Source organism: Eucalyptus grandis, chromosome 7 (genome assembly GCF_016545825.1).
Source record: "Eucalyptus grandis isolate ANBG69807.140 chromosome 7, ASM1654582v1, whole genome shotgun sequence".
Lineage (NCBI taxonomy): Eukaryota > Viridiplantae > Streptophyta > Magnoliopsida > Myrtales > Myrtaceae > Eucalyptus > Eucalyptus grandis.
Genome location: NC_052618.1, coordinates 12,935,242 through 12,948,022, shown reverse-complemented (window position 1 = coordinate 12,948,022; position 12,781 = coordinate 12,935,242). Strand labels below are relative to the sequence as shown.

The window sequence follows — 12,781 nt, the reverse complement described above, 5'->3', positions numbered from 1 at the left end:
AAAATGCCTATCACTTGTTGGATGAAACGTTCGAACTAGATCTGTATGTAACTTCCATTCAATCCTTGAAATGCAAAATCATATTGCATCAATTCAATTTGTTCTCGACTTATTGAACCCTTATTATGGCCAAATACGTTCGTATGCTCAACAAATGATGTGAAAATTGCTGTTCCGTGGCTTGAGGATCTCTCTGGTTCGAGTTAAAGTGTGAATTCTGTGGTGAAAGAGTACGAGATCTGCATGGTCGTCTGCAAAGAATGGAGCGTCAGAATCGCCATCCATCTTTCTTGGTTGTTGCTCTCTTCCTCATTGTCTGCTGATGCGTGCACAAGAGGTGGAAATTTTTTGGAAATGTGACTTTTCTGATGCTGCGGTTTTCATTTCGTATCCCATACTTAGAGGACTCGTTGACGGAGTCAGATAGCTTGGAATGGATTTATTTGGGGTACATTTGTTTCCGGATAAATTCTCCTATTTTGTTTTCACTAACTAAAAAGATCGAAATAAAAAATAAAAATAAAAATGAAAATCGTAGAGAAATGCAAGTCTCGGTTAGGCTGTTACGGTTTAAGAATAGAATTTCATTTGATTCATGTCCTTCAAGATTAGGGAGTCATGTCTCTTGAATCTATAAATAAATTGAAATGTTACGTTGTGTTTTTCTCATATGAAATGGATAAAGAAAATAAATTAAATTAAATGATATAAAAAAATCCTTTTTTTTTTAATATTAGGATTACATTTTAGGGTCACTTGGACGTAAGTCTTCATTTAGGCTTAGGTTTAATTTTTGGACTCAACTCATGGAGTTTTTTTGTCCTGAGGCTTGATGATGAGACAATATATATTCTTTAGCCAACACCGTATCGGATTAAATTCTTGGACGATGATTTCCATATTTTACTTACTTTCAATGCCTTGATTATGAGCTTGGTTTATTAGGTGATTTTTTCGTTTACTATATTTCGATTATGTGATTTAAATCCGAAAGCAGTCATTGTCACAAGGATTTGACCACATCGTTTTCTTCAAATATATTTGCCTTACCACAAGTTGTATTTAAATTTGTTGGCTGGTTCAAGAGCTTTGCATGCACCTAGCTCTTTTAGCTTTACCTGCATCAATTACAGACAGAACATGAGAAAGAAAGCTTTCACTTTCTAGGCATACACTTATATGCGATACTCATAACTACCAATGTAGCGAACTTAAATTAATAGATCGAGTCTTTCTAATGATCTAGCTTTTAAGGCCTGTATGCACAACACCAATATCACATTCAACACCATCAAATCTGGTATGACCAGTTCGTTTTGTTTCCGTTGGCATGACATTTATGGGATCCCCTAGCACATAGATATGCACACACGGTTGAGCTACAAATAGGGAAATGTTATGAGGATCAATATGCTCTAACATAGTCTATCTTTGCCTAATGACGTGGGCAGTTTTTGTACTGAATTCAAATCAAACAAGAGAACAACACAGTCGTGGGGAGAATGAGCTTTTAGATTAAGAGATTCACATTCAAAAATCTCGTGATGAGCAATTCGAGGTTCGGTCTCTCCCCAAACTCCGTGCCTAAATTGATGCAAAATAGGGACTGCCATAAACTTCGCAAACTCACAAAGCTGAGGATGCTACTTAGGTGAATGCAATTCATTTCCCCAAGACTTCGATCTCAGACCGAAGCATCACGGCCATTGCCAACATCTTCCTCCCTCAATGACATTCGACATTTGGTGGTGGATACTCTATATCGGACACAGCTTATATCGAATACGATTTCATGGAAAATGGAGTGCCCCTTCTTATCTGGAGACCAAAAATTGGCCCTCATATATTCATTCCAACCCTTTGATAACTAAATCATCTCATCACATTTTTTTTCCAATTCCACAGCACACTTTCTCAGAAGCATTTCACACTGAAGTTCGCCAGATAGAATGGTCTTGAAGCTATGTAGTGTCTTCGGCATGAACCATAAAATCATTTTCTTTTGTAGTCGATCATAAATTTTATTTCTCATTGATATAATGAAACTTCGACAACTAAAACCATTTGAATCAGGTTGTAGCATAAATGATTCAATTTTTAAATTTCTAAAAATATCAATAAAGATTTCAAAAGATATATAATATTTTGATGTACAATTGGATACCTTCAATTTCATGAATCCGAATTTGTTGTTAAGTCCGATTCAAAGAGAATATAAAAGTATCGGAGGCAAATCCATGCACAAGATAAAATCCCCACATTTCATGGTTTAGCATGTTGAGTTGAGAATTGAGAATAAGGGATCATGGGATTATTTCTCTTTTTAACTAATTTGGATGGAATTATCATTATTGATAGTTATATTAACATCTTATTTAATGCTTCGGTTATGCTAATAAGGTAATTTCTAGTCAAAGCAAGGTAAACAGGAATAATATATCAGAATAAAGATTTGATGTAGTAAAAGCTCACATTTTTTTTTTTTTTTGCGGATTGGTTAATTAAATGCTTATGATTTAACATTAACAATCACTGAGTTAGCCAAGACAAGATGAATAACCTCAAGTTTATGGATGTATTTAAACATAAATTGCAGCAAACGATCCTGCTGCGGCTGCAGCAATTATTTGAGATCATCAACAAGAATGAATTTGCACCTGAGCTTCGCGGCTATATTTCACAGGCTCGACTTAACATGCGTTCGAAGAACGGATCCACGATCTCAAAAAATCTGAAGTAAAATTGCATTTTTCAATTGAAAAGTCACGAGAGTGATCCTAGCAACTCACAACATCACAACAACCCGTAGAAAATCTAAAAATGAGCTCAAAAAAGAAAACAAAGACACCTTCAAGGTGAATTTGCATCCTAATCAGGGCTTAGGTTTGACTCGCTAAGATTTTATCTCACCCTGTCGTGGGCTAACATTTTTCAAGGCTGTAGCGTCGAGATATGCTGAGTGTGGATGTGGTGGGCATGAGATGCAACAACTTTTGGTTGGCCCTGCTGTTAGCAAAGTTTAAGGTGACCCTGATCCCTGAGGTTTTTGAGAAGGTCGGTTGGAAGTTGCTAGTGTAACGATTTGTAAATCATTAAACTTCCTAGGGACAACAATGGATAAATAAGTCGTGGTTTTTATGGGAAAATCCTGGTTGTGTTTTACCATCCCTATATTTGTTTATTGGCTGGATGTTTATTTAATTCGCTTCTGCATGTGCTTAATTGATAAGATAAAAAAAAAAAAAAAGAATGGGTTGGCGACGCGTACTGGGACGTCACATTTTCAGTTGACCATCGAGGGATGTTCGCACGTTTGAGGTTCGGGGCATGACACCATTTATCCGATGTCTTATCAAATTGTTGCAGCTTGTGGACTTGAGCAACATGCATAGCTTTTCTTTTCTTTTCTTTTTCCCCAATGACAGAGCTTTATTGATTTGGAATCTTATGAAGATATTCAGATCATTATAGTTTGAAAAAAGGACAAATAGATTGCATGGCGATCAAGGCACAGATGCTTGATAGTAAGACATTGAAGGCAAGCGAAAAAAGGAGTGACAATGGTTCCAAGAACACATGCCACCATGAAGTGACCAGTGGAAGTTGCATCACGGGAGAACTTTAGGCTGGTTTTCATCTTGGAAATATACGGTCCAATTCACCTTGTTGATTCTGATTGTATGAGCTAAAGACAGCATTGCATTTTAGTGATAATTGTTTCATTTCACAAGCGTAAAGCCAGAGAGAATCCAAACTATAATTTATACATTGATTAGTGCAATAATGATATGGAACAACTTATTTTTTTTGTGTGAGGTATGGCACAGTGGGGTTTGGTAGAACAAAATGGTCATGCCAAATCCAGCAGTTGACATTAATTTTCTTTTATTTGATGGTTGAGATCATGCACGTAAGTTCAAGGCCATTACTTTGTTGCATCAATTTTCGTCGGTTAAATCTATGTATCTATGCAACTACTCTTCTTTTTAGATTAGTAAATAATTGTTGAAAGGATGTTGTGGAAACCCAAATCAAGTATATTGCACTTTATCACCATTGGTGAGGGACAATTGATTATGAATCCTTTGTAGATATTTAATCATTGAAGTAAAAAAAAGAAAAAAAGAAGGACAAACAGATCATTTGGTGAACGAGGCAAAGATGCTTGAGTGTGCATCATTGATGCGAAGTGACAAAAGGAGCAACGAGAGGTTTGAGGAATCTGCCAAGCTATTCTCCAAACTCAAAGCTCTATAAGACAAAAGAGTACATTTGGACCTCACTTATGTTGGCATGGTACAATCATGAGACTGTGGTAATAATGCATGGCTGCCTTCTTCAAATAAGAACTTTAATAATTAAAATATTCACCTCGTAATGCTTTCTGTTAATAGCAACTCATATTTTCAAGTACCTACCATTTGTAAAAGACGTGATTTAATTAAAAACCGTCAAAAGATTGTGATGCGAGAAAAGACATGGTTTATAAAACTACAAGCGACATTACCAAATTCTTGTGATTGCTATTCAAACCTTGCAAAGAATAAGGCACATGCAATTTAGTCTTCATCGTTTCAATAAGATGCGATAGATCATTCACGTAAGTTCAAGGCCATCACTTTGTTGCATCAATTTTTGTCGGTTAAATCTATGTATGCATGCAACTACTCTTCTTTGTAAATAACTATTGAAAGGATGTCGTGGAAACCCCCATTAAGCATAGTGCACTTTATCACTATAGTCTAAAAAAGGACAAACAGATCACTTGGTGACTGAGGCAAAGATGCTAAACCGTGCATCGTTAATGCAAAGTGACAAATGGAGCAACGGGAGGTTTGAGGAATCTACAAAGCTATTCTCCATACTTAGAGCTCTATAAGAAAAAAGAGTACATTTGGACCTCACTTATGTGGGCATGGTACAATCATGAGACTATGGCAACAATGCATGGCTGCCTTCTTGATATAAGAACTTTAATAATAAAAATATTCACCTCATAATGCTTACTGTTAATAGATACTCATATTTTCAAGTACCTACCATTTGTAAAAGACATGATTTAATTAAACACTGTCAAAAGATTGCGATGCGAGAAAAGACATGGTTTATAAAACTACAAGCGACATTACTAAACTCTTGTGATTGCTGTTCAAACTTGGCAAAGAACAAGGCATATGTACTTTAGTCTTCATCATTTCGATAAGATGTGATGGATCATCGGTTTCTCCATGCACAATATCTAGATGACTCAGAGTTGCAATTTCGTCACTCCCTCAACATATCCCTCAGAGAATACAAAGAGACTTGTCTGCCCACGTGCATGTTTGAAGAAGCAATGCATGAATATGAAAGACCATAATATAAGCACATAAGAAATGAGAGAACACAATAATATGGATATTCACAGCCTTAGCTATATGAATGCGGACTCAAAAGGGAGTGGGGACACCCCATTTATCTGATGTCTTGTCAAATTATTGCATCTTGTGGACTAATGCAACATGCATAGCTTCTTCTTCTTCTTCTTTTCCATTGACAAAGCTCTATCAATTTGGAATCTTATGAAGGTATTTAGATCATTATAGTATGAAAAAAGGAAAAATAGATTGCATGGCGATCGAGGCAAAGATGCTTGATAGTAAGACATTGAAGGGAAGCGAAAAAAGGAGTGACAATGGTTCCAAGAACACATGCCACCATGAAGCGACACGTGGAAGTCGCTTCACAGGAGAACTTCAGGCCGGTTTTCATCTTGGAGATATATGATCTAATTCACCTTGTCAATTCTAATTGGATGAGCTAATTGGATGAGCTAAAGACATCATTACATTTTAATGATAATTGTTTCATTTCACAAGCTTAAAGCCAGAGAATCCAAACTATAGTTTATACATTGATTAGTGCAATAATGATATGGCATAGCTTATTATTTTTGGTGTGAGGTATGGCACAGTGGGGTTTGGTAGAACAAAATGGTCAAGCTAAATCCAACAGTTAACATTAATTTTCTTTTATTCAATGGCTGAGATCATGCATGTGTTTAGCCAAATTCAACTAATGATTGCCCTAGTTTGGTTAAAAAAATATGAAGCCTTTAATATAAATTTTAAGTGTCAACATTTGTTATTGGAAAACATCTATTGAGATGCAATAGGACTGGACCATGATGGTGTCTTTTTTCATGGATGTGTGTGTGTGTGTGTGTGTTAAGGTGATTGGTTACAGAGTGAGTAACTTCTAGTCTAGTAATTTGGAAACTATCTTGTTGGAATCAGTTCCCAATTTTGAAACCAGATACTAAACTAATCAACTTTGGAATGTGCCTTTTTTTTTTCTTTTTTATTTATTTATTAGATATACAATATGCATTATGTCAAATATGAATACATGTCTTATAAACATCAAATAGAATCAGATTTGGTAAATGAGAAGTAAATCTTCATAGACCACAACTCCTTTGAGGTAATTCATTGTGCAAGAGAGATGTGAGATCAAAGAAACATACTAAAGTGAGAACTTTTCAAGCGGGAAAAGATCAAAGAAATCGAGTATTAGCGATAGAGAGAGTGAGACCGCTAAGAGTCTGTTTGCGTGTGTGTGTGTGTGTGTGTGTGTGTGTGTGTGAGAGAGAGAGAGAGAGAGAGAGAGAGAGAGAGAGAGAGAGAGAAGTAGTCGTGCAAAAAGGTTCCCAAATTTTGTGTTGTTTTTGACCAATTCTACCCTAGAACCAGCCTTGACAAGTTTGTTTCTTGGGTAGAACCGACCATTACAATGTATAGAAACCAAACCTATCAAAGTCAATTTCCAAATTTTTTACAAAGGCACCAAATTGGTCTTTTATGAACCGACCAAGATGGACTGGTTCCAAGGTTGAATAGGTCTGATTACACGCCCCTAATATTTATGGCTTTCTATGTTGGAATTTAAGTGATTCATTCTAAAATAACACTATAAAAAAAAAGTCTCACAACATCATACACGGTATCAAAGGAAGATTTTTTAAGTTCAAGTTATTTAAAACCCCTTATTTGTCTTTTTTATTATATGTTTCCACTCTTAGCCTCAGGACGAGGGCATTGTGGGCCCTCCACATTGCCAGCAAGAGTCATTAACCGTTGCTAGGGCCCAAGTTATTTCGCTGGCTAGAAATCCTACGAAGGAAAAAGAAAAAAGAAAAAAAAAAAGAAAAAAATAAATTTCATAAAACTTATTAAAATATTACAAAAATCATCATCATCACTTTTGGTATAACCTAAAATATAAAAAAATGGGAGGAAATAATTGTGAAATTTCTATGTATTTTAATGTGCATAAAAGAAGAGAACATAAGATAGGCTTTATTAAATGACCATCTAAAATTAAATAACAATCAAGGATATGTATAATCCAAATAAAATATAAGCGCAATCTTGAGAGATGAGGATACTCAAAAGGAATATCCTAATTAACTCTAACAATATGTTCGATTAAAATGTGCACATCAAATCCAAAAAAGTGAAAGGCACACACCTGCAGAATTTTAACAATTGAAGCATGGACAATTTAGTAAAACAATTGGAGCCTGCTTATTTTTATGTGCGCGAGGGTTGACGGGTCTTCATGCAATGTGGGTTCCATGTATTTATTTATTTAATACAAGATTCATTAAAAGGAGAAATTGACTTTGAAGACCCAGTTCCACTATTACTCCTGGTTTTATAAAATTGAAAATTCACAGCGAGGAATTAATGTTAGTCCCTCATTAAACATATATAATGCAATTCATGCTTTGCAGGGTAATAATCATGAAAATTACTTATTTTGGGAATAATGGAAGCATTTCCTACAATATGAATATTGGACCTTTTGTTCAATAGCAACACATGGACAATTGTAGCTATATGGCATCGTTACTAGGGGTGAGCATTGTCCGGGTTGGGCCGACCCACCTCCTAACCCTAGGACCAACCTCGCACGATCTTGGTCCTCAATTTTTGGGATTGATGATCGACCCTATTGAGCTTAGGACCGAGAACCGAACCGATCCAATGAGTTCGGTCCGATTCGAGATCAACCCGAGACCAAGCGATAATTTAGTTATTTCATTTTTTGTACTCTTTAAAAGGGCAACCGAGGACTGGACCAACCCAATGGGTTTGGTCTAGTTCCAGAGTCAACCTGGGATCAACTGATAATTTTTTGTTTTATTTTTTGTACTCCCTAAAAAGGCGAGCAAGGACCGGACTGACCTTATGGGTTCAGTAAAGAGCGAGGCCAGCTAAGAGTGGTGAGCAATGAATGTCGAGTGGGGTGAGCATCAAGCGTCGAGCAGGAAACAACAAGCTAGGCAAGCATCGAGCAGCAAGTGATACGAGTGACCCAAAGCTAGTGAGGCGAGTGTCAAGTGGCGAGCGGAGAAGTTGTTTCTTTCAATTTTGCTTAAAGACTAAGAGGACAAATAAGATAGAAGAGAACGAGTAATAGAGAAGTATGCCGTGAGGAGCTATTTATGCCCTTTTGAACGTCGTGAGGACTCCTCACAAAAACATTTTTCTCATTTGTAAATTATGGTTGTTGATGCCGTAAAAGACATTAAAAGATCTAAGTTATTAAAAAATAGAGTAAAATTACTTGAACTCCTCACTAATGAGCTATTTAATGTTGTTGATGCCATTTATTTTGCAGTTTTCTTTATATAAAAAATTATAAATAATATATTAGATATATAATATATATATAGAATCAAGGTTGGTCTGGGTTGGACTGACCCTAAACTCCCAAAACCGAAGACTAACCCGCACAAAGGCTGGTCTAGGAATCCTAAGACCAAGGACCACCTCGATCTCCCTAAGAATCGAACCAAGACCAGCGGGTTGGGCCGGTTCAGGATTAGTCCGGGGTTGACCCTAGACCGATGCTCACCCCTTGCTATATCTCTTTGGTTCTCAAAATTCTAAAACTCTTGGAAAGAATAAAACTTATCTTGGAGAGTAGATTTTCAAGAATATGAACCCATCAACAAATCATATTATTAAATCACCTTTTTTAAGAGTTTAAATCAATAAATTATAAGTCTACTAGATTTATTAACTACTCAATCCCTCTTCAATTAGCCGATACGGAATTTTTCTCTATGGTACGCTCACACTTGTACATTAATGAATACCTAACATGGATAATGACAACCCAACAATACTCTTCCTAATGCTAAAGATATATAGATAGTGCCTAAAAAGTGGTACTTTACCAAACACTCAACACAAACCCATTAATTCACAAAGAAAAATAGCATACACACCATTAGTGTAAAGAAAAAATTTACATGAACTTTCTATTTGCCCCTACCCGTGTAAAACTTTCTTACGTTACTATATACTATGACCACTCTTTCATAAATTGACATCGTATCTATAAGATTCCTTTTTTTTTATAGAAAGTACATCACTTCATTGATGGAAGCATGTCATATAATACAACAGGCACAAGGAGCGCAACATCACTATGCTAGTCTTACTCAAAATTAAGGAAAAATATTAGCTACACAAGTTGTGCTAGCACCACAAAGTAGATGCTCATCTATTAAGCGACGTGTCCATGAATGGCCCATTTGTCAAATTTTTCTCTCCTTGTCTCTCTCTCTCCTCTTGCAGACTCACACCTCCATTTCTCTTCTTCTTTGCCGTTTCTCCCTTCTTTTTTATTTTCTTTATTTTCACTTTCTTTCCTTCCACAACTTGTGTGTTTAATATTTTCTCACACAAATGGCCTCATATGCCCTTAATTTACTCTTAATATCCGATCAATGGTGTACAAAACCTCATGCATAGAACTTTTTTTCACATTACTACTGTATGTTATGGGTGCTCTTTCATAAATTGATATTTGTATCTATAAGATTTCCTTTTCTGGAAAGTACGTCACTTTATTAATGGAAGCATATCATATAAAACAATTGGCAAAAGTGGCGCAACACCACTGCGCTAGTCCTACTTAAAACCAAGGGCACGAAAACTAAGCTTCATATACTCATATCCATAGATGAGACTAGAACTTGCTTTTTAGCATGAGCTCATGTTGAATCAACTTTGAGAAAACATCCATGGTGTCATGAGTAAGCCCCAGGGACACAACCAACTCGTTGCTCTCCCTGCTCCGAGAAGTGACCAAGATGAGGCTGTCGGGGACTGTTGCTGGCGCCACCTGGAACGGCCTCCCAAACCCGAAATCCATCTTGTAGAAAGGGAGCCGGCTCCATTTGCTGATGCAGCAAGCGCTGCCCTCGCAGTCGACTAGGACCCTGTTCAACTCGATGTGGTCGATGGCTGACCTTATGTAACTCTCGGTGGCGGATGCGAGCGCCTCGTGCACGGTCCTGACAGCGAACGAGAAGGGATTGTGGGTCAATTCGCCCGCACTGCACTCAACGCAGGACCAAGCAATGCCGTTCCCGAAGTAGCCACTCGGCAGTGGGGGGTTGAACTTGGAGCGGCCGTCAACTGCGGTGAGTAGCTTCGTTGTCTCGTGAGGATCGATTCCGAGAGCTTTGGTTCGCGAGAAAATTAAACATTCTTGCTTTCATCCTCAAATGACTCAAACGTCCCTCTGAGAATTGCGGTACCCATCCTGTGGACAACAATTATGAAACATTAAGAAAATTAACCGATTAACCAACAGAAAATATTCTTATTATTAGTAACAATCTATATCTATAGATTATCATTAATGATGAAAATATTTTCATCACATTCATTATGCTAAGTGATACAAGCAATCATTTTAAGAAATTTTTTCTTTTAAAAGTGTTGATTTTCTATGAGCATTCGTAGATTTTGCAATCAATTTGCCTAACTTTGATTTTTATTATCAGCACTGAACTTTTATTTCTTCACAATTGATGGCATTTTGACTGGGATCTAACCAACTTTCCAGTTGAATTTGACTTGATAGAGACACGGACCAATTTTCTCGCTTATAAGTATCACTATAGATGTAATATTCAAACTCACGTCAATATTTTAATATAAAAAAAAAACTCTAGTTAAAATTAATCAAACTTGAATGCATATTTAATGTGCAAGATAAGAAAAAAAAAAGGCACATACCTGAGCAATTTCAACTTCTAAAATTTTCGAATGTTGAGTTACAGCAATTAGAGCAAGTCTGTATTTATATTTGCAAGGTTTGATGGGTCTTCGTGGCCAAGCCCTGGGTCAACCCAATCATGTGGGTTCCAAGCATTAATAATTTCAATACAGTATGCATTCCAAAGAGAAAATGACTTTGAAGACCCAATTCCAAAGAGAAAATGACAACCTCTTCTCACTCCCTTCACAAATTCCAAGACGTGATCCTCATAAAACACATGAATCACGCTCTTCTCGCTCCCTTCACAAATTCTCGTGATTCATGTGTTTTATGAGGATCACATCTTGGAATTTGCAAAGGAAGCGAGAAGAGGTTGTCATTTTCTCTTTGGAATGCATATTGTACTGAAATTATTAATGCATGGAACCCACATAGTTGGGTGACCTAAGGCTTGGCCACGAAGACCACACATTCAAGCCATCAGTCACCTAGGTTGTGTGACCCAGGCGTCGCCTGTGGTTCGGCGACGGTCGCTAGGGTCGAGCGACCCTCAAGCGGCAGTCGCCGGCGCGCGACCCCTTGGCCAGCGGTCGTTGGCCTCCAATCAGCTTCTCCACCAGAGAAGATGAATAGTGATGAACAGTAACCAGAGCTTGCATTACGAAAATGCAAGTTCCCAAAGGATCTCTAGACATGCTCTGGACTAAGGGCCCTTAGAGTCATTTGGAGATGCAATTGCATATTGCCAAAGTCGCACAAAAAATTGAACCAAACATGTTTGCATTTGGCCAAGAGACTTTAGAGTCCCAAAGCCCATTCCCAAAGCCGAACCAAATGGGGCCATACTCTTTGCCTTCTCATCACCCAATGCCTAAATGAGAATGACACAATTTTCTAAGTGAGTGAGCCATATTACCAATTGATCTTAAATGGCATCGATTAGCAAGGCATGCCAACAAATTCACATTACATAATGATATACTTAACAGAGACTTCACATTGAGCCTAATTTGAAAAGCTAAGATACTTGATTGACCACAAGATTTGAGTACAACATTCTAAGGGGGAAGAAAGTTCAGGTACTAGCGATATCATGAGACTTGGCTATAATAAAACCATTATTTATTGTGTTATGCACTACTTGCTCCAATACACAAAAGAGGTAGCGGCACTAGAGGAGCATGAATTTTGCCTCCTTCAATATCACCCGAACTTTTATCCTTGTTCAATCGAGTACGGAATGTGACTTGAACTAGTAACTACGTTAGAAGAATTGTCACATAATGTGTATCAACACGGCCTACTTGCTCACATGTGACTCGCCTATTCGGCAAAAGTGTTGAGAAGGATTACCAAAGGAAACTTGAATAATTTAAAGGATGTGCTTTTCTATTTTTCATTTTCATGTTCACTTTCCTCGTGAGTTTTGCCAAACTCTTTCTCCACCACAAACGCTCCATCACCTTCTTCCTTGTTGCCATTGTCTGTCATCGTCATTGTTTGCAGCGGGACCTCAATTAATGGTCACAACCTTCGTTCAAGGTCAATCAACAAAGTTAAGCAGTGGTGGTTGTCTGCAATACGCAGGGATAGTCTTGAGAAATTATTGGGGGTACAAGTGGTATGCCTCATTTTTATTCAAGTCCATTTAAAGAGTGACACATGTCCCCTCTCTCTCCCTTTATCTATTTCCTTTCTTATGCACCTCTTGTTTCTC

General features: G+C 37.3%; 1 protein-coding gene across 1 annotated transcript; it reads right to left on the bottom strand.

The window, feature by feature from the left end:
• Positions 1–10,023: 10,023 nt before the first annotated feature.
• Positions 10,024–12,561, bottom strand: LOC120295856 (omega-hydroxypalmitate O-feruloyl transferase-like). The gene is made up of 2 exons (XM_039317454.1): positions 12,477–12,561; positions 10,024–10,520 (listed from the first exon to the last, which is right to left on the bottom strand). The coding sequence occupies exons 1-2, from the start codon at positions 12,559–12,561 to the stop codon at positions 10,024–10,026; spliced, it is 582 nt and encodes a 193-aa protein (XP_039173388.1).
• Positions 12,562–12,781: the final 220 nt, after the last annotated feature.